The 22,512-nt window shown below is 45.1% G+C and overlaps 1 protein-coding gene across 4 annotated transcripts in view; it reads left to right on the top strand.

The window, feature by feature from the left end:
• The window catches only part of LOC135914484 (glutathione hydrolase-like YwrD proenzyme), a 133,250-nt gene extending 112,948 nt beyond the window's left edge, over nt 1-20,302 (top strand). For all 4 annotated transcript variants that reach the window (XM_070523218.1, XM_070523219.1, XM_070523220.1 and 1 more), the window contains 2 exons: nt 15,236-15,330; nt 20,026-20,302. In XM_070523218.1, the coding sequence (XP_070379319.1) occupies nt 15,236-15,330; nt 20,026-20,281 (351 nt within the window). In that variant the 3' untranslated portion in view covers nt 20,282-20,302. The remainder of the gene's footprint in view (nt 1-15,235; nt 15,331-20,025) is intronic.
• The last annotated feature ends 2,210 nt before the right edge of the window (nt 20,303-22,512 follow it).

Raw genomic sequence — 22,512 nt, forward strand, 5'->3', positions numbered from 1 at the left:
CCAATGGGACAAGTCATTTACACCCTTAAGGGTGTTAAAATTTTTAGAGTGTATGCGTGGTAGCGGACAAACGTCTTGCTTTGTAACATGGTTTAGCTCGCGATTATCGATACAAAACCGCAAGCTACCATCCTTGTTTACAAGCACCACTAGTGCTGTCCAAAGGCTTTTTGACGGTTTCATGAAATAATTCTCTAACATTTTCTGGTCCAGCTTTTAGATTTCCTCACGTACCTATCAATATCTATCGTCTCTGTCTCTCTCTCCCATCCCTCCCACCTCTCTCTCTCTCTCCCTCTGTATATATATATATATATATATATATATATCGTCCTGGTTACGCCCACTGCAGGGCAAAGGCCACTCCCATACTTCTAGAACTGCCCCGGTCATGTACTAATTGACTAATTGCGGCCATGACGTCCCTGCAAACTTAATAATCTCATCCGCAAACATAACTTTCTGCCGCCCCCTGCTACGCTTCCCTTCCCTTGGAATCCAGTCCGTAACCCTTAATGACCAACGGTTATCTTCCCTCCTCATTACATGTCCTGCCCATGCCTATTTCTTTTTCTTGATTTCAACTAAGAAGTAATTAACTCCTGTTTCTTTCCTCACCCAATCTGCTCTTTCTTATGCCTTAACGTTACATCCATCATTCTTCTTTCCATAGCTCGTTGTGTCGTATTCAATTTAAGTAGAACCCTTTTCGTAAGCCTCCAGGTTTCGGCCCGTACGTGAGTACTGGCAAGACGGAGTTGTTATACACGTTTCTGTTGAGGGATAATGGCACCCTTCTGTTCATGATATCAGAATGCCTGCCAAACGTACTCCAGCCCATTCTGATCATACTGATTATTTCAGTCTCATGATCCGGATCTACGTCTACTACCTGCCCTAAGTATATGTATTCCCTTACCACTTCCAGTGCCCCGCTACCTATCCTAAACTGCTGTTCCCTTCCGTGACTGTTAAACATTACTTTAGTTTTCTGCAGAATAATTTTTAGACCCACCCTTCTGCTTTGCCTCTCCAGGTCAGTGAGCATACATTGCAATTGGTGCCCTTAGTTACTAAGCAATCCAATATTATTAGCGAATCGCAAGTTACTAAGGTATTCTCCATTAGTCTTGTCCGCAATTATTTCCAATCGAGACCTCTGAATACCTCCGGCAAAGACGCTGTGAATAGCATTGGAGAGATCGTTTGTTCTTGCCTGACGCCTTTCTTTATTGGGATTTTGTTGCTTTCTGTATAGAGGACTAAGCTGGCTGTGGATTCGCTATTTACAAACGGCTCATTTACACCCCGATTCCGTAATGCCTCCATGACTGCTGAAGTTGCGACTGAATCAAACACTCTCTCGAAATCAATGAAAACAATATATGAGGGTTGGTTAGATTTCGCACATTTCTCTATCACCTGATTGATAGCGTGAATGTAGGCTATTGTATATATATATATATATATATAGATATATATATATGTATATATATATATATATATATATATATATATATATATATATATATATATATATATATATATATATATATATGTGTGTGTGTGTGTGTGTGTGTGTGTGTGAGTGTGTATCTGTTTATTTCCCTTCTTACGGCAACGCAATGTATAGGACACGATTCTTTAACTGAATCATTTTAATGGGTTATTCATGATATGAATGATATGACTGCGTAGTACGGCATCATAACGTAGACGTCATGGTACGATGGGCTTTACTTGCACGAACGATGACATGAATATGACTTGGCAGGTCATGACATGTATATAATGAATGATATGATTTGCATGAACGACGACCTGAACAATATCAATTCATTTTATAACGAAGGCTTCTTGTCTCTTCCTTTTATTGTTCCCCTGCTGCTGCTGTCTGATACACCGCGTCAGGAGCTGGGGCGCTTTAACGTAAAGCTATTCCAAACTTTTGCATTCCAAATCTGCAATCAGCCCTCCGCAGTCGGTCAAAAATTTTCTTGCACCATCCCCTCTTCGCCTGTCTGTCAAGCGACGTCACGGAAACCGCGACAGCTCTCCATCTGTTATGGCGTGTGCAAGCTGATTTTGCATGATTTGGTCGAACGGAAGAAAAATTGTTATTTCTGATTCGACGCCTTCTTCCCAATAGCCCTCGGCTATAGGTCGAGGGTTTTCGGGCTGCTCTCACTTCGCCCACCTGTCACACGAGGTAACAAAAGCACGAAAGCTCACCGCGTCAAAGTAAGGTGTACACGTTAAAGATACATTATTATGCCGAACAAAATTGAGTTTTCTTCTGAATAGCCTCCAGCTTCCCCGTTCCTAAAGGAATAAAAGATGGCTGCCATCATTCATTCAGGCACAGGCTACTCGCACCTGTAGGAGAGCATGGGTTTATTTGCGTATAATAAACCTTACTGCGTGGCCCTGTAACTTTTTCGAGCACTTTAGTCACGCTTACCACTTTGTTCTACCAACTGTTTTTTGCTGAGGAACCGTTTTAGTGACATTCTTAAGCTTTCGTTGCATGCAGCCACGATTTCCAACTAGCCATCGCAATTTAGGTAAGGGAAAGCGGACCAATCTCAGACGCTGGCACCACCCTATTCAACCGGTTATCTATCTTCAGTGCTCTGGCTCAGCCCCTTCGCATCCCTCTCCACTTGAGTGTGCTCCTCGCCTCTTGTCAGCCAATTAGATAAGACAAGCCGCTCAGTGCAGGCAATGTTATTCGTTTTTCAAGCGAAGAAAATTGACCTCCTATGTCGAAGAAAGCGTTTGATTGGTCTGTGCAGACAATCCTTCGAGTCACCGCCCTATGCTTGCGTCGGCGGTTACGCAAATTTGACGTCAGCGGTTACGCAATTTGACAGGAGATTGGAATAAAGAATATCGGAATGGTTTTACGTTACAGGGCATCTATTTCAGTATGTGCTTATACATGGAAGGAGTGTTGTAGAGAGAAAACGCGTAACGAGAAACTCCTTTCAACATTTACATCGCGTCGCATGAATATAATGCCCTCTGGAGCTCTCTGTTCCTCACCACATTACCGTCTTGAATGCTGTACTTATTCCTGACTCACTGCAACACTATTGCAGAGACTGCAGCTACCTTTATAATAACGTGCAGCAGTACAAAATGGAGGTAGACAGAATGGACGACAGAATGTAGAGAGATGAACGAAAGAATGGGTAGAACGGCCGCGGTCACGAATCTAGTGAGTCACAGCCCTGCCATTATTTGCTTTTATAACTCGTACACGGGAGGAGGGCGCGAAAAGAAAAATGTAATGTGATAAGGCGAGGAAACGCATCTACTAGACAAGACAGTGGTTGCGGACCAGCTGGATAAATTTAAGCTCAAGATGTGCTGTAGTACGCTTCTGATATTCCTGAAAAATAAGCAACAACAAAAATTCTGAACATGGCAACTGATGCGCAGGTGCAGACGCAAAGCCGCTATGAAGCATCGTGCCGTGTAGGCGATTCTACGTAGGTAGTTGCTCATCAAATTAAGATTCCTGTACCATCTGTGGTAGCTTTGTCGCGATGGCATTGCTCGAGGTCGTCGTTTCCATCACGACCATGGCAGCTGCATTTCGACAGGGGAGAAGTATAAGAACGCTCGTATACTTAGGTTTAGTTGCGTTGTAAAAAACACCAGGGGGACAAAATCATTCAAGAATCCACCACTACGCCTCATAGTCCGATTGTGGTACTGGCACGTACACCTTTCAACAAAAGTGCATGGACCACAGGGTCTCCGAAAAGCTACATTTCTTTGCAATTAGCATGCACTAACTTAAATTTACGGGTACACTGGAAAGGTCACAATGGCAAGTTTCGACTGCAGTCCCCAATATCAAGTTGTATTCACAGGCTGAGGAAAAATCGGCTTTAGCGCGCAACCCCTGGTCCACATTCTTTTGCTCCCAGGTGCACGTCTCCATAATTTTTCACACTTGAAACTATTTTACAATGCTTCATGTGAGTGAATGACAATGCTAACCTTATCGAATGTTACGAACAATGGCGCCCAACGCCTCAAGCGAACACGTCTCACTGTGCTGTGTGCACTTCGTAGACACACAGCAAAGGGGCACGCAATGCAAGGTTTAACATCAGCTCCCCACGCTCGTATTGGACAAACCGCAAAGCAAATAAACATTTCCCATCAAACTGGCCGCCTATTATCCTCAATGATAGCAAACAATACAGAAATCTTCACCTACATAGATCCACACGGTACGTGGGATCCACATAATATTGTACGTGTTATAAAAGCGAAGCTTTTCTTTTGCCTCTGCCTTCGAATTCCCCACTGCTGCTGTGCTGCTGCAGCCTGGCAGACCGCGTCGGGAGGCGGTTCAGAGCATTTGTATACATTACAGGAGCTCGGAAGAGCGGAAAGGCTACGCGCGAATCTCGTTTGGACCTGTGCACTACGTCTAATGCGCACAATGCCCTATGAAGCTCCCCAGGCGTTGTCACTTAAGCCTCTTGACAACTCTAATTGTCCCTGCGCAAAAACATTGAAAAAATTACAACTCTTACATTGCTACTAAAATGCAAGTCCAGAGAGAAGCTCGATAAAATGATAGAGAGGAAGGCGGAAGAAAAGGCAGATAATTGGTAGGACTGACGCAGTCGCGAGACGACTGAATAACAGCCTTGCCACTCTTCGGTCAATTCGGGAAGGGGGAAACATGACGTGAGAAGGCAAGGAAGCGCAACTGCAATAGACGCACACAGGATAAATTTAAGTTCAAAGTACGGCGCAGTATAGAACGACAGAAAGCTGAGCTAGTTGGTCAGGATTCAATATGCAAAAAAGAAGTGAGGCGTGCAGACAGGACACAAGAGTAGGGAAGTGGACAACATGAACTCCGACTATCAACTGAAGGGAGCACTGAGGCGCAAAAAGAAAGAAGACACAAAATTCATCTGCGCACGTTCAGGAATGGTAACACCACGTGTCAGTCGGGTACACGTGCCTGTCTACGTGAGAGATAACTGTTAAGGCATTAATCTCTTCCTTATGTAAGCTAATCGAAGGCTGACTCACGCACGCACTTCCACCATTACAGATAGGCCATGCCCCTACCATAAGACCCGTATCTTCATTCTTATACCTGTACAGTATTGCGCATTCATCTAACTCTGGCGTGCAGTTGCAATCTCAGCAATCTAGTGAAAGATAAGAAGGCGATCCACCGGTTAACGACCTTTCATGTTCCATTAGCCTTTGATTGATACCCCGTCCCATTTGCCCTACGTAGAACTGGCCACAGCTAAGAGGAATTTTATAAGCCACACCCATACGACAGTCAGTAAAACTGTTGTTCTTATTGTGCTTCACGGTACAAATATCTGTTCGTTTTTTGCCTTTTACCCGCTCCTTTTTATTCTGTACGGCAGCGCATACCTTACCTAACTTATTGGGAGCAGTGAAAGCAACATTACCAACATATCTACTTGCAACTTTTTTAAGCCTGTGCGACACTGAATAAATATACGGAATAACCACTGCTCTTTTGTAGCTATTACTGCTTTCTGTAATCACGTCCGTCCCTCTCGAAACCGACTTCTTTAGGCGCTCAGCCACAGTGGCCACCGCTACGCTAGGAAAACCTGCTTCTAATGGGCGCCGGACCTGCGCATTGTGCATGTAGGATGTGGTGAGGGAAGACTTAAGGCACGACATGGCAATTCCGTTTTTTTACTAACTTAGAATGCTTGGATTGAAAGTTTAGCAACGGCTTCGATGACCTTGGGGAGTACTGCCAACAAACATGATTTTGTTCGAAGATCAAGGAAATGTCAACAGACTGAATTACGCGTCGCTGAGGAAATTCCTTGGTAAACTTTAATCCCTCCCCATAAAGTTTGAAATGCTCACTTGCTGTGGTAGCAGCGGAATCGAATTCTTCCATATTGCAGAAAATCAGGTAATCATCAACGTAACGAAATATCTTGATAACGATATCACCTAAGGCTTTCTCTAAGGAGTTGTCAACCTTACTCAGGTAAATGTTGCTAAGAATAGCGGCAACCTTTGAGCCAATAGAAATTCCTGATTTCTGCTGAAAAATGCCATATTTCCACCCAATCAGCGTCGACTTCAAGTACATTGAAATAATTTCTAGAAGAGCTCCCGTGGAAACAGCGCATCTCTCAATAAAAGCCGACTCTTGCACTTGTTCTTTATTGCACTCATTTACGGAATTTAGCAACCCGTCATTCGGCAAGGAATAATACAGGTCTTTGATATCCATACTAAAAGCTCTACAATCACCTGAATTTTCCTCTGTCAGTTACTGAACCAGTGTCTGAGAATTACACAAGCAAAAGGGGTCTGAAAAAACTAGTGAAGCTGAGCAGCTCTGTAGGGAACTAGCGACACAGACCTGCCACGTCCCTTTCAGTGACACTATAGCACGAAAAGAAGTTTCTTGTTTATGGGTCTTGGGTGAGAAAAACAGTTCTAAGCTCAAGCCTTCGGTAGTTAAGTTCTAAAAACAGTTTTAAACTCAAGCCTTCGGTAGTTAAGCAACGTTCGGTTGACCTCTTGTCAAGACATAATCTTGATAGGATTGTCTGTAATGTCCAGAAAGCTAAATCCCTCACCTTTGAACTGTTTTTCTCGACCAACACCCATAAACATAAACCATAAACCAATACCATAAACATAATGCGCAGGTCCGGCGCCCATTAGAAGTAGGTTATCCTAGTGTAGCGGTGGCCACTGTGGCTGAGCGCCTAAAGAAGTTGATTTCGAGAGGGATGGACGTGATTACAGAGAGCAGTAATAGCTATAAAAGAGTAGTGGCTACTCCGTATAATCATTCACTGTCGCACAGGCTTAAAAAAGTTCCAAGTAGATATGATGTTAATGTTGCTTTCACTGCTCCCAATAAGTTAGGTAAGATATGCGCTGTCGTACAGAATAAAAAGGAGCGGGCAAAAGCAGTGGCGTAGCTAGGTGGTCTCGCACCCGGGGCCCATACGTCTTCTGTCACCTCCCCCCCCCCCCACCCTTATGTAGTCGAGGAAGGCGAGGATATCGACGATTTTCGGGTGTCAGCACCAGTACAGCCGCCTAGGATACCGAGCACGTTCCCCGGGTCCCCCTCTCCTTCGCTTTCTTTCCCAGAGATCGCGAATGCAGCAAATATACACGCTGTTTTTCCTGCGCCAAATAACGCAGGGTGCTCCACTAATAACGTGTGACAAGCCCATGTGCACATCTTCTGTCAGACTAAGGCTTGGCAGCCAATAGAAATGCGGCGTCATGGAAAACATGACTCACGTCACAAGTAACAAAAATATCGTTATAATAAAGCTTTAATTACCAATTTTAGCGGCAATATTGCATTTGCAAAATTGAAGCCCGACATTCATATCTTGCCCAACAACAACTCCACAAAAATTGTCGTAGGTACTATGGCGCGCAGTATTTTGGCTGTGGGCAGCCTTGAACGAAAACGAAAATAAATTGTGTGTCAGTGACGCTGATCTCCCCACCCTACTAGAAAATGCCGCCTGCCTCCCTGTGGCGCGGGCGCCAATACTATGACAATTGCGAGTTCTCTTTATTCTGATCAGTAAAGCCTTGTTTTTATTTACTATACGGACAAACGTGATTATCCGAGCTTCGGTACCACCCCAAGATTGGGCACAGAATAGCTTCGCTTCGATTCTTGGCGTCACCATAAAAAAAGAAAAGAAGGCCGCGATGAAGCCCATGCGAGCGAAAGCTTCCACTACTGTTGGTCTACACTCGCAATGGAGATGACTGATGGATCAACGTCACTGGTCTACTATTTAATATTTCTGTCGCTGCTGCCATACTGGGCGCCGCCCGCAGTGCCAAAGTACTGTAGGCTGTAACACCCAAAACGATTTTGTTTAAAAAGTTTTTCTTGAGTTAATAAGATGACTTTGAGTCCTCAATTCTCGAATTGAAGTGCTTCCTCTATAAATACTAATTAAAGGATTATTCAGGATATGGTTATAACTTATGTGCCATATTTTTCACGCTACCAAGTTCCTAGTAATCACAAAGACACATAACGTCATAGAATATCGGGAAATATTATTACAAAATTAACCTTTTTTTATAACATTCCGTGTAGCTGACGCAGACACTGTACTTGTGACATGAAGTAACACAACAACACGATAAAGAAACGGTTAGCTAGGACTAGGAGAAATATCTTTTATTGAACACCGCGAAACTGATAAAGAACGAATACAACGAATCAAAATTGATAAATAGAACATTGTATACATATTGCCGATGCACAAACCATGGTGGGACATCGAGCCTTTTGCACTAAAGTAATGACCGGCAAGGACACATTTCCTTCAGAAGTTCTCTTTCCGACATTTCGCTTCTGCAAACTCATTAATTACAATATTAAAGTTTATATATTTTTTACGTGTTCTTTTTCTATGGTCAGTATCGCCAAGTTTGACAGCATTTCATCACTCATGGTGGAGCAAAGAGACGTCTTTATCAGCTTTAACTTGGAAAAGTTCCTTTCGCATGATGCAACTGACACGCAGATCGTGAGGAACAAGCGAAAGGTAACAGTAAGTAAGTAAGAAGTTTCATTTGGCGATAAATTCCGGGAACTCCAGGCATCGAGTCTGAAAATCATCCAGTGGATCCCATTCGCGACTTTTCATGGCCGCACTTATGCAATGTCGCTCTCAACGAACGTTTTGCCGTAACGTGAGTGCCGGGCGCGCTCGTTGAACGCCCTATCGCTGCTGTCTTTGTTCGTCTTCGCTGCGCGTTCGGAACGGAAGAGGGACCCAAGAGCCTCAACGCCTTACAATGCCTGCTCCCAGCATGAACGCACGGCACGAGCGCGCCCCATATGAAACGTTCCGCTAGGGCGAGTAGTTCAGCGACGATTTTTCGAAGTAAATTGGTTAGCCCGCACATTCGTGCAATTATTTCGTGGGGTGTTGATAGAACAGCAGCCAACAATTCTGCTGCGCAACGCATCGGGTAGAAGAGCTCGGGCTACTGGATACCGGAGCATTCTTTGCCATTTGCGTTCAGTCAAGCCGGTGGAAAGAGGGGTGTCTTCAGACGTATATGACACCTCTCTTTCAAGTAAATTTGTTAGCCCGCACATTCGTGCAATTATTTCGTGGGGTGTTGATAGAGCTGCAGCCGACAATTCTGCGGCGCAACGCATCGGCTAGATGAGCTCGGGCTACTGGATACCGGAGCATTCTTTGCCATTTGCGTTCAGTCAAGCCGGCGGAAAGAGGGATGTCTTCAGGCGTATATGACACCCCCCCCCCCTTTGGCCCCTTGGGGGGGGGGGCCGGGGCCCACGCCCCCCCCCCCCTTTGTTGCTATGCCACTGGGTAAAAGGCAAAAAACCAACAGATATTTGTCCAGTGAAGCACAATAAGAACAACTGTTTTACTGACTATCGTATGGGTGTGGTTTACAATATTCCCGTTAGCTGTGGCCAGTCCTACGTAGGGCAAACGGGACGGTGTATCAATCAGAGGCTAATGGAACATGAAAGGTCGTTAACCGGTGGATCGCCTTCTAATCTTTCGCTACATTGCCGAGATTGTAACTGCACGCCAGGGTTAGATGAATGCGCAATATTGTACAGGCATAAGACTGAAGATACGCGTCTTATGGTAGAGGCATGGCATATCTAAAACGGTAAAAATGCGTGCGTTATTCCGCCTTCGATTACCTTACGTAAGGAAGAAATTAAGTACCTTAACAGTTAGCTCTCACGTAGACCTGCACGTGTACCCGCCTGACACGTGGTGTTACCATTCATGAGCATGCGCAGACGTTTTGTGTATTTTTTCTTTTTTTTCGGCTCAGTGCTCCCTTCAGTTGATAGTCGGCGTTCGTGTTGTCCACTTCTCTACCCTTGTGTCCTGTCTGCACGCCTCACTTCCTTTTTTTGCATAACGGTGCAGTACGTTTCTGCTATTTCTGAAAACTAGATACCATGCAAGTATGTCAAGCGGGCTACGTACGCAGGTCATGCAGAAGCACAGCCGCATTTAGAGCGCACCGTAGGGTCTAGGCGACCCTGCGGAACATTCAGACGTCAAATCAACAGTTCTGCGCCTGCTACGTTAGCATCGTGGCTATGGCATCGCTAGGGGCCGTGGATTTGATCCCAACCGCCACAGCCGCATTTATACGGGGACGAAATAGAAAACGCGCGTGCACTTTGATTTTAAGAAACGTTAAAAAAACATCCCGGTGTGAAAATTAACGCGGAGTTTTCCAATACGGCATGCCCCATAATCTGATTGTGGTTTTGGCAAGTACAGCCCCATAATCCAATTCAAATTTACTACTTCTGCCACAATGCGATGTACCATGTGAGGCAATGACTATGCTCAACCCTCTCAGTGGTGCTAAAATATGGCGCATAACAATGCCTCAAGCATACACCTCTCCCTGTGTGTTCTGTGTATGACGTAGGCAAACAGAAGTTGTACCCGCAAGGTAACGTTTAACATAAACCCACCACTCTGATGTTAGCCTAGACGTTGAAGAAATTAAGGTTAAGCTGTCAACATCCCCTGAAATTATCGTCAGTCAAAGCGAACAGCTCGGAAAGTTTCACTTACATCAATTCCCAGTGTGCGCGATCCGAATATTTTTTGTCACATCATTCCTATTACGCCATTCATTGCTAGTTTTGCCCACTAGGTTTGCGTTCGTAATGATGCATGTCATGACATGTCATTCATGTCCTTCCCGCGACTCGATGAATACACGTAATTCGCCATGTCATGAACGTCACTGTTATCATGTAATGACGTATCATTCATGTCATACATGCATGTCACATAGTTTTTCGTCATGTTTGTGTGCTATCAACCCTGATAAGTCACATAGGTCAGTCATGTATGTTATGCCACGCCTAAATGTTGTACATGTCATGTGTGCATGTCATATTGCGTGCAGTGTTATTTTTGTGAATGTACGCGACGTATGTGATTTCAGTTCAATTTATGTCATCCGTTAGAAGTCATTCATCATACGACATTTCATGCCATGCATGTAAGTTAAGATGTCAGTCACGTATGCTATGTCATTTATGGCTTTACACGTCGTTGATGTCATGTCGTGCTATTCATAACATTACATGCCATTAACGCCACGTAAAACGTGCAACGGAAGCTATTGCGATGTTGATCTAATCGTTGATGTTGATGTTGAAAGATTGCGATGTTGATCTAAACAAAAGCAAGCAAAAGTCAGCTTCGCGTTCCTAAAGTAGGATGAGGAGGATGAAAAGGAAGGAAGGAAACATAGGAAACTGCACGCACCTTACGCGCGTGCAGTTTCTACGCTACACAGGGGAAGGTGTTTAAGGGAAGAAAATAATAAAACAGTGAGGGAAGAACGTACTATCGTTCTGAGTACATGCGGATGTGCATAAATTCACGCCTATAATCGGTCACTGATGCCAGTAGCTTTCATGAAACGTAGCAGTGCCCTCGTCGCTTTGTAAGTCTGCGACGCATGTGGCCATGGTCCGAGAATCTTTGTCTCTTAAAATTCTCTTTTATCTATTCGGTTTAACACCCTCTGAATAACGTCGCGTTCGTTGTCATAGAGATCAGAAAAACCCAACACGCGCTCAATCGTCTCTTCAATGTTGCACGAGTCGTAGATCGGTGTGTCGGACTTTCCAATAAGATGAGTAGGCTTTCGTAGCAGCCACCCCTAACCAGAGACGGCATACTAAAGTTGCATCACGGCGGGAGAAGTTTGGTGAAAGCTGCAGCTTCAATGTAGGATCCAACCAGGGGCAGACGGCATGTGGAGAAAATTGGTGTGTTCCACAAAGCTTCAGTCTTGGTTTAACCAAGTAAACGAAGACCCCTCTCAGCATCTGTCCTTCATAAAGTTATACAAAGTGTCAGGGTTTCTATGTGGGCTAGCTGGGTGGCATCATCAGCAAGGTCACTTCCGACGATGCTACAGTGCCCCGTAAGCCATTGGAAGATGATGTCGTCTTTCTTTATGAGCGCTTGATAGAGTACCTATCTGGTCTCAAACAGTTGATCATGGGTCTTGCGTTGTAAGGCTGACTACAGACTCTGAAGCAGTCGCAAGAAACGACCCAGTTTCGAGGTTTGGCTTCGGCGATGTAATTAACAGCAGCACGTAGAGCGGCAAGTTCTGTTGCCGTAGAGGGAGATATGGGACACTTTGAATGTAATTGTAATTTCTAAGGCCGAAATGATAACAGCGCCTGTGGAGCTGGTGGCTGAGACAGAGCCATCAGTGTAAATGTGCGTTCTTTGTTCATATGCCTCGTTCAGTGACGACAGTGTGAACTGACGTAGAGCCACTGTTATATGACGAGTCTTGTTCGTTATTCCCGGAATCATGAGGCGTACTTGTGGTTGTCGTAGGGACCACAGGAGCAACAGTCGTCTTGCTGCTGGTGTAAAACCCAACGGAAGGCAGCCTTTATGTGTCGCAACAGGTCTAGAAAATGTGGCCTGATGTCTTTGTACTGGCAGAGGAGTAATATAATGACTGGCTTCGCGATACAGATGTTGAATGTGTGCTCTAAGGCTGCCAATGGTTGTATGTGTTAGCACCAAATAGTCTCTACCAATCGTGATTGTTGCGTGACTCATAGCACATCGTGGTAGTCCAGGACATGTCCGTAGAGCCTGGCCTTGCAAATTTTCGAGGGCACGAGTGTTTGTTTTATGTGCGTTCGCCAAAACTGCAAGCTGTACCGTAAAAAGCCCAGAAGCAGTGCTCTTTACAGCTGTAGCATAGACCGTACCAACATGCCCCAGGCTTTTCCGCAAAGGGATTTGAGTGTATGTACAATCGTAATTATTGTCCGCTTCAGGTAGATGCAGTGGGGGCTTCGTGAAAGGTTCTTGTCAATAATTACACCTATAAAGTGGTGAGACTTCTGGTATTTGAGAGAAACAAGGTATGGTGCCTTGGGTTTGCGCATAAGCGCGATTACCGCCCATTTTTGGATGGACACTCTAAGGCATTGCTAGTGGAGATACGAACAAGTTATGGTGGCTGCCCGCTGAATGCGTGCGCGCACTTCAAGACGCGCCCCTGCAGAAGACCAAAGAAAAAATCAGCTGCGTACATTGAAAGGTGAATTGTCTTGGGTATTATGGCAGCCAGGCCAACCATAGCTTCAAGAAAAAGGGCTCAATATCGCGCCCTGTGGGACGCCACCGTGTGTAAAATAGTTGGCAGTCGGGCCATCTTCGGTGAGCACAACGAAGGACCTTCTTGTCAAATAGTCGCGGATTCAGACAAACATTCGGCCACCAATTCTAACAGCCTTCAATGACCCAAGGACCGCTTCATCAGTAACCTCGTCGTACGCACCTTTCACAGCAAGAAAGCGCGCCCTTGATATGCGCTTGAGGCATTTTCGTTATATGAATGTTATTAGGTCAATGACATTATCTATTGATGACCTGGCTCACTGAAAACCTGTTGTGGAGTCAAGGTACACATTGTGGCGTTCAAGATACCATTCCAGACGTGTAAGAATCATCTCTACCATTACTTTCCCTAGGCGGCTTGCCAGGGCAATATAACGATATGAAGTCAGGTCGAAACGTGACCTTCCTTGTTTGAGTAGCGGTACGAGCCTACTAATCTTGCATGGCTGAGTAACGATGCCTTCATGGCCTGAGCGATTGTAGTAATTTAACAGCTTTTGCATGGCCTCTTGTCCGGGAGGGGCAAGAGCTGAATAGGTGACGCCGTCGGGCCCTGGTGAAAAGGAGCGTCGAGAAGCAGCCAACGAGGTGTTCAGTTCTTCCACAGTCCCTGAAGTAGGTTTCTGGGCTGTGCGGCGGAAGATTTACCGTCATTTTAGACCACGTATCTGGGCTCAGTGTGTAGTGGCGGGAACGGCGAAGCCAGAAGGAGGGCGCAACTCGGGTCCCTTTCGGATCACATAACGAGTATTCCTACCTAAAAGGCGTCGGAAGCTCAACCTGAGCGAAGTAAGATGTTACGGGAACATATCACCTCGATGTATCTCTCAGCGCACAATCTGCGCTCATGACCGACGTCGCCTGTACTGGAAGCAGAAATCTGTCCATGTATTCAAGACCTAAGGCAATTTGAGCTCACAAGAAATATTTTTAGTATTTGAAGTGTATGTACTCTATAAGACGTCACAGTTATAAGGCAACTTCCCTGCATAAAGCCGTAGAAGTTACCTACATCAAACGGAGTGTCAATAATATGATGGGCCTAGCTGTCAGTGCGGCTGTCTTGCAGTAGGTGTTGTGCTTGTATCAACAAGGCAAGGCCAGAGTCTTCAGTGAGAACTGGCGGAGGGGGGAGAATAATCACAGAAATCTGCTCTTCAAATGTTGTTGAAAAGCTGCCTGAGGCGATAATTTAGTGCCTCCATATTAGGCACGCACGTGTGGGACTCTTGCAGGTGCGTGACGCCAACCATTTACCCCGCTAACGAATTATACGTGGCGCCGAGTTGTGGTGTGGCTTTCGCTTGAATAAGGCATGCTACTGGGTTTATGAAAACTAAAAAGCTCAGTTTGTATCGTGGAATATATGATGATGCGTCTCCAATCGCTACGAAGAAATACCACAGGCCAAGTAGCCGCAAGGTGGCAACTTTGCTATCCTAACGCGGCGTGGGTTCATGTCTAGAAAAATCGGTGAGCCTCAATGACGTTTCTGCACTATGGCAAAAGGGATGAACGCCAACACAAAATGCAATATCCGCTATACAGCCACGTACTCAGCTCACAGAAAAAGAAAGCTCCATAAGATTACCCCTCATTCAAGAATAAATTTGTTGAGCAACGGTACGATGACACCCTCATTGCAATATTCAAGAGCGAACATTGCCCTATAAGACGTCCCGTAGCCAACAGGCAGACATTCTTTAAAGCATGTTAGCAGCTTCGCGTATTACAATGTCAAAGAGTAATACACGTTTTCATACAGCAACGCTGCAGCGGGGTTAGCATTTTGTCAGAGTGATTTGCCCAGTAATCCCATGATCATCTCTGCATTGAAGGCTACCAGATAAAAATCACATAACTTACCTAACGCAAGGAATTAACACAATGTGATTTCCAGCATGTACGTTTCCAATGATAACGCCGTTGCGCAGAAAGCAAAAATCAAGCGTCGGCCAAGTTCCACGTGTAACTCTTCTCTCTTTTCTTTATTGCAGCTGTTGCTGAACATGATGGAACTTGGTCTAAACCCCCAAGAGTCTTTGGCGCGACCACGCTTTCTGCTGGGCTCCCCGAATCGCTCGCATCCTGAGTGAGTGACAACACAAGCAGATGTTTCGCAATTTTCTGCAAAGCAAGCGGTATTTCCATTGGTTGGCATCACCTTGATTTGACTTCTGCGGAGTATACGACACACGATTCACAACACTCCTACACTGCATCGAAGACAAATAAGATGGTGCAAATCCAACGTTCCCCATTGGAGTATACTGGGCGTCCCAGGAAATTTGACACAGAGTTTAAAGATATGCCGATGTGCTCTAAGACGACGTGACGAAATGCATGTTGCTGGCTATTGTATAGAGCAAGTGACACTATTAAGGCGAAAGCATTTGTAGGCTCATGGTGTAGTTTGTGTCAGCAGACCTGACCGCCGGAATGTCGGCCGAAGCGTCATCACGCCATATGAAGAGAGATTAAAAGACAGATTAAAGAATGAAAAATGACTCATAGCGACAGTTAGCGAATGATAACGTGATAATAGAAATTCGTAGAAGTTATTGGTGACTAGTAATGACTACTAATGACTGAGAAATGACCGATATGTCTAACTATGTCTTGTAGCGACAATTGATTAGAAATGACTAAATATGCTTACTAGTGAACAGTTATAACTAATAATGCCTGAAATGACTTGTAATGACTAGTAATGGCTATGAAATGGCCATTATGTCTCACGACAACTTGTAATTACTAAATATGATTACAAATGACAAAAAATCCTTAGTAATGACTAGTAATGACTGAAATGACGTAATTACAACTAATGACTGCCAAATGGCCAACATGTCTAAAGACGGCTTGTAATGGCCACAATTCATCACAAATTATTAAAAATACTTAGTAGTGAGCAGTATAGACTAAAAGAAAGAAGAAAAAGAGAAGAGGCAATGAGGAAGAGGCGAATGATCAGAGGAGGAAGAGCAGGCTTGCACCTTTCACCTCTTAAGGGAGACGTTAAAGGACCCTGTATATTTTACAGTGTATACAGTTACGGGCTAATTCCAACAGCTATTCCAGGTCGCGATAGTGTCCACCACCGCCAGTTCCCGTAGCAGCTGCTGCCACGAATGATAGAAAAAAAAATTAACCAGTTGCCGCGGGTATCCAACCCGGGCAGCTGCATTGGAGGGAGCTTCTCTATCACTGAGACACGCCAGCGCTTATATCGGAAAGATGTCCTATAACGCGTTCTAGCGCGAGAAGAGACATGCAATGTGGCATTCGCGGGGCGTATCGTCGATATGAGCGCGTTTTGCATTGCACTTGCATATTATTGCACGACGTAGAACGACTTGTAGCCGGCACACATGAAGCGACACAAGGCAGTTGCAGAATGTCTAAGGAAGAAAAAGAGGTTCAAGCAGATGTATACAAGAATGCTAGAAAAAATGTACGCTGTGTACATGGGTAAAGCAAGCTTGTCAGGTGACAACGTCGCCGCCACGTTTCAAAGGGGATGCCAATAAATCATCATCATCATAATCATCATCATCATCATCTTCATAGTATCGTGCCACATGCCGTGCAATCTGAGATTCGCGCCGCGTAGCGTCTATACATGCGCATTTGGGCATTTTAAATTTCATAACACAAAACAAGCTAATGTACAATGTAAACTTTTTGCACATATTGCAAGACCCAAATGGATAGCTGGCCATTTTGATATGGCGGACAGCATTGTGTGGCGAAGAATGGAAATATATGGGGCGGAGCTTCTGCGCGTGCGTTACCACAGCATGTGGTCACGCAGCCTTTGGCAGCGCTTTTGGTTTCTCGGGACAGGCGCCGGGCGAATCGACGCGGCGTCCATGTTTGAAGGTGCCGAGTTTGCCCAGACGCGCGACGGAAAATCTACAAAATGAGCCAACGTAAACGCTGAGCGGCATGTTTCTTTTTTCTTATTTAGCTGTTGTGATCAATATGTGTTTTGTAGCTTTAAATAACGTTAATGGAAATGTAGGACTTTTTGCAGAAGAACTTTCGCTTGTGCGCGAATTATATCTGTAACTTTCCTTCATTGCCCCAGCATGTTGCCCTGCCAGTATTATAAGATATTTACAACAGGTAACACAATTCTCGTTACCCTGCAGTTTCGTGAGCAATATACGCGGGTACACGCAAAAGCGTGGCGATTAGCCTAGAAACCTAGTTAAAGCGATGTGAGGAAGGCGCTTTGGAAAAGAGATAAGAAAGGTGGCGGCTTTTCCGCTTACTGTTCGCACTCCCGCCTCGCTACCGTTTGTACGAAACGCCATCTGATTGCATTTCACTGGTTGCAAGGGATGATAATTTACTTGTAGCATGCACAGCGTGGCAATGTGTTGCTTACAACTCTGTGCGAAATACCTTTCCCTCTGCTTCTCTCTATGACACGCACGGAACGTCTGGCAGTGATACCGGCTTGATACTATATTGCCTGCAATTGCGTTCACGCACAGGAGAAAGCAGTATTGCTTTTTTCTACCTACATTGCTGTATCATGGTTCTCGTGAGTGGAGAGAAGTTGCACGCAGCATTCCTTTCAAAATATATTATGGGGCGCTTGCGACATGGTAACAAACTTTTAATTCACATAAAATGAGTACCCCTTTATATTAGCATCAGCATGCCCTTTTCTTGTGCGTTTGCTGGGCTAATAATAGGTCGCGAATCCACCGGCTTGAATGACGGCCAATATTCTTCCTTGCAGAGAACCGTAGAACGCCTCAACGAAGGCAGAGTCAGCTTAAAGTCGTTTACACCATTCTTGTATAGCTTCCCACAGTTTATCAGCGGTCACCAAATGCAAGGAGAGCGTGCAGATATTAGCCTCCATGCGTGCCCAAACATGCTCCATTATGTTCATTCCATGCATTCAGTGCAATTACTGCAAATGGGATCATCAATGCACATGGGACGATATCGTGATCCATGAATTTGCAATAAGCAGAACTCGTAAATCTCCCAGAGAATCTTACAAGGGAAGTTAGCCCGTCCTGCAAAAGAGCAGCGCGCACAATTACCGTAGCTGACCACACATTAGCTGACATGCGTCCACTGGTGGCCACCTCCTTGATGTTCTGCAGAGTGATGCGTCGGTTCTCCATGCGCCCTACTCTTTTCGGCTGGTCCCAGCACTTCGAGAAAGTAGGTTCGTCGGAGAAGATGACATACTTACAATCCACCACCCTCCAGCTGCAATGATCGACAGCGAAATCGGGCGAGCAGTTTTGTTGGCAGCTCTGTAAAGGGGCTTCTGTGCGGTGATGCGACTTCGGAGTGCGGCTTCGCCGTACCATGCTGTCACTTTGTAATTTTAAATGGCTCCTCGTTGTCTGCAGCAACAATTTGTAGGTCTTGGTGAATCGACGTTGTGCGGTGTCCCCTCTTGTACGGCGCATCCTTAATACGGCCTTCATCTCGGTATGCTTGGACTATCCCGCTGACGGTCTTGAACTGGCAGCCTGTCAAGGCAACAATGTTGCGCTGCGTGCAACTTTTCTTTGACAATTCAATGACTGCTTCCCGCGTAGGCAAAGGCACCCGTGACATCGTTAGGCGCTGAAACACAGTTGAGTGCTAAGCACGGACAGCCGTGGTCTGCTTTATAAGCATATTAGGTGAAAAAACAAACTAAAATAGGTGCACCAATGCTCAGTGAACAGCACCTAGATATCAGCAAATCCTGTCTATTCCGGCAGGCTACGTAACGGCCGATCTCCCACTAGTTACGCTGCCTGATCTGTGATTGGATGTGGCCGTGCGCGCTGATATGAACTCATATCATCGCCTTCGGCCGGTGACACGTAATCAGCAGCAGTTTCGTAGCAATGCTAGCGAGGCGGGAGTGCAACCAGTTCGCAGAACCGCAACGCCCTTTCCACTTCGTTTCCTTCAGCGGCCGCTGCGAATAGCCCCATGTCGGGTTGGAGGCTATTTGTCACCCGTTCTCGTGCTCCTGCTCATATTGCTCACGATAGTACATTCAATCTACGCAAACGTCCTATCGGTCTTTCTTCTGCTCCCCACATATATGCTGAAGATAATTGGGTGAATTGGGCGGTGTTCAGTACCAGCGAAGTTTGTGAAGTCCAACTGAAGCATTCAAAAACCACATTGAAGTAAAACTGCATTGCCATGACTGGCAAAATATGCGTTGTCCATGAGTACCGTGTCTGTTCGTAATGGTTTGATCTAATTTTGTACACGCGCAGCGGCATGAATCGAAAGCTGTCTAGCTCAAAAACAACGAAAGCAATTTTAGGCAGTAGGCAGTCTTGTAACATACCTTAATTGTAATAAAACATACCATTGTTCCATTGGTATGTAAGTTGGTTTTGTTTACGGTAACAGGTTACCATCATTACTCCACAGGCGGCATCTAGTGTCGGAAAATCCACAGAAATCTTGGTTTACATCTAGTACAATAACGCGGCAGTATGTGGACGTGCACATTCCATTAGAATTGAACTGGAATTTTTGGTAAAAAAGTTCAAAATTTCGCGTGCTTCAAAATAAGGAAAAGGTAGATCTATAACTTGAACCTGATTACGGCTATTATTGTTACCATATGTCGAAATACAGAACATTTTTATTCAGCTTGAACTTTCCTTTTTATCGCTTCCAGGATATTTATATGTATATAAATAATATATAATATTATATAACATTTATAAGTTGAAGTCTAATCATTCATAAAGGTATGATGTTCTTCACACCTAATATAGTTCCCTCTGAAACGCAGTGGTGCTCTTGCGGTGGAAGCCACATTTCCAAAGGACGTGCTACAGGCGCTGAAGCAGCGGGGCCATAGCGTGAAGGACAAATGCGTAGACCCTCGCACACACGGCGCAGGGCATGCCAACATACTGGCCAGAGCGTCGCTATGGTCTGACAAGGGAGATGAGACAAACGCGGTTGGAGTCCAGCAGTCGACCGATGTCGATCCCATCTGGTGTGGTGTCGAACCTCGCATCAGCGGTTCGGCTTTGGGATATTGAAAGCACTCGTAGTTTGGCACATTTGCGCCTACATTACCGTTGTCACGTTGTATTATTGAGTCATAATGACTGGATTAAAGCAGTATAGCGCCCTATCAGTAATATTCCTGTTATAAAACTCGCGCTCTTCTTCAATTTCGCTTATTTCAAGCAGTTCAGGTCTTGCTGCCATCAAATTAAAAACCTGAAGGCCGGCGTGCCATGATTAAATATGACGCTTAAGACATGAAGCAATGAAATATACAATCTGCGAAAAATTTAAAAGAATAGATCGACATCCCACAGACTATTATTTACAAATGAAGTGTTCAAGAAAGTATAGAGACAATTAAATGCTCAAGGTATGCACATACGTGTCAATTAACTTCTTCAGCTAATTGGTTACTAAATAAAAGATAAGGCGCACGCAGGTGAGGACGAAGTGAGGCACAAATCACATATGCGATTATTGAAGAAATACGATGTAACAAGACTTGTCGCTCAGCCAGTTCTTTCATAACACACAAAAGGCACGGCGCTAAGCAGACGAGGATGATGTGAGATGCAAGCAACATATAGCTCGGATGCTTAGCGCCGTAGCCCTTGTCCTTAGGTCACGAACCGACTAGCTCAGGGATAACTTTTGTTGAATAGTTGATTACGTGAAGTATTCCTTGGAACAGTGAATGAAAAGCACTCCTGCCCATTGTAACAATTGTGACAGTCGTTCTTAGAGATAGTAGGCCGTAGAAAATGGAGATTTGCTCAATGTCATAGGGAGCTTAGAGTTAGTGCACCGAAAAATGCAAATTTGTTGGAATGTAACATAGAAATTAAATTTAATCTTTTTCCTTGAGAGGAGGAGCCGGGACAAATGACACTTGTGAGTTTGATAATGACCTCTACCGCTTTTCTGCAACAACAATGCAGCACACACACAAAAGACAACGGTGAAAGAAAGCCAAAAAATGTTTACGTACCATATATAGAAGAATATACTGTAGTATGAACAAAGATACATATTTACATACGCATATATATAAGCCTCACCCGCACACCCGCACACAGGTGCCGTTATCCCAGTCATCGTTCCACCGATACCGTAGACCTCCAATACGTGTGATGGAGCAGTTAGCACGACTTTGAATACACCCCGAAGACGTAACGGACCCATCACACTCGAGGCAAAAATTAATCTCAAGATGAGTCTCCACAAGCCATGCACAAGAAGAACGCGATTTGATGATGATCATATAAAATAATAAAGTACCTAACAAATGCCCACAACACACATATATATATATATATATATATATATATATATATATATATATATATATATATATATATAGACAGATAGATAGATACGGTGTCCATGCTAACTTGGTCCAAGATTTTAATACCCAAGAGCTCTAGAGCAATCGTGCCGGCTGCATAGTAGCTGTAGTCGTATGTACTTACGGCCAATATTTTTTGATCACGAATTACCGTATTTCCTCGAAACTAAGCACCCCTTTTTTCCGCGATCGCGATGCACAACGTAAGGAGGGGGGTGGGGGTGGGGGGGGTTTGCTTAGATTCGAAAAAATCTAGAATTCCCCCCCCCCTCTTTTGTTCTTTTTGCTGCGACACCACGACGAGACGGGTGCGAGAAATAACATGTTATTTTGTAAACATTCAAAAGAAAAACCGGTGCAGACAGTGAAGCCACCGCTTGTGTCGGATGCTCAGTCACTATCACTGCCACTCGAGATCGTCGCACCGCTTGAACCGCCACTCTCGGTATCCCAAAGCAGGTCGTCTTCCGTTCCGTCGAAGTGGTTTGTGATCGAGCACTTCTTCAATGATCTGACCACACCTTCCGCTTGGACCCGCTTCCATGCGTCCGAAATCCACTTTGCAATGGTTGATGGGGACCCTTTCTGCAACTCTCCCGTCGGCGTCTTCTTCCGGTCAGGGTTTCGCACCCGCTCTTCGTACTCCTGTCGGAGATTGGCTTTGAAGGGCTTGTTGACTGAAACGTCCAGAGGTTGCAACACTGGCGTCATGCCACCCGGAATCACAACCAAGTCGCTATTGATCTCCCGAAGCTTGGTCTTTACCTCCGGGGTCAGGTGGCCGCGAAACGCGTCCAGCAGAAGCATCGACCGCGTGCCTGGAGGTCCGACGAGCAATGCTCCCGGGCGCTGCTGCCACACGACCCGAATCCAGTCTGTCATCAGATCGGCTGTCATCCACCTTTTTTCCTGCAC

Source organism: Dermacentor albipictus, chromosome 8, assembly GCF_038994185.2.
Source record: "Dermacentor albipictus isolate Rhodes 1998 colony chromosome 8, USDA_Dalb.pri_finalv2, whole genome shotgun sequence".
NCBI classification, from domain to species: domain Eukaryota; kingdom Metazoa; phylum Arthropoda; class Arachnida; order Ixodida; family Ixodidae; genus Dermacentor; species Dermacentor albipictus.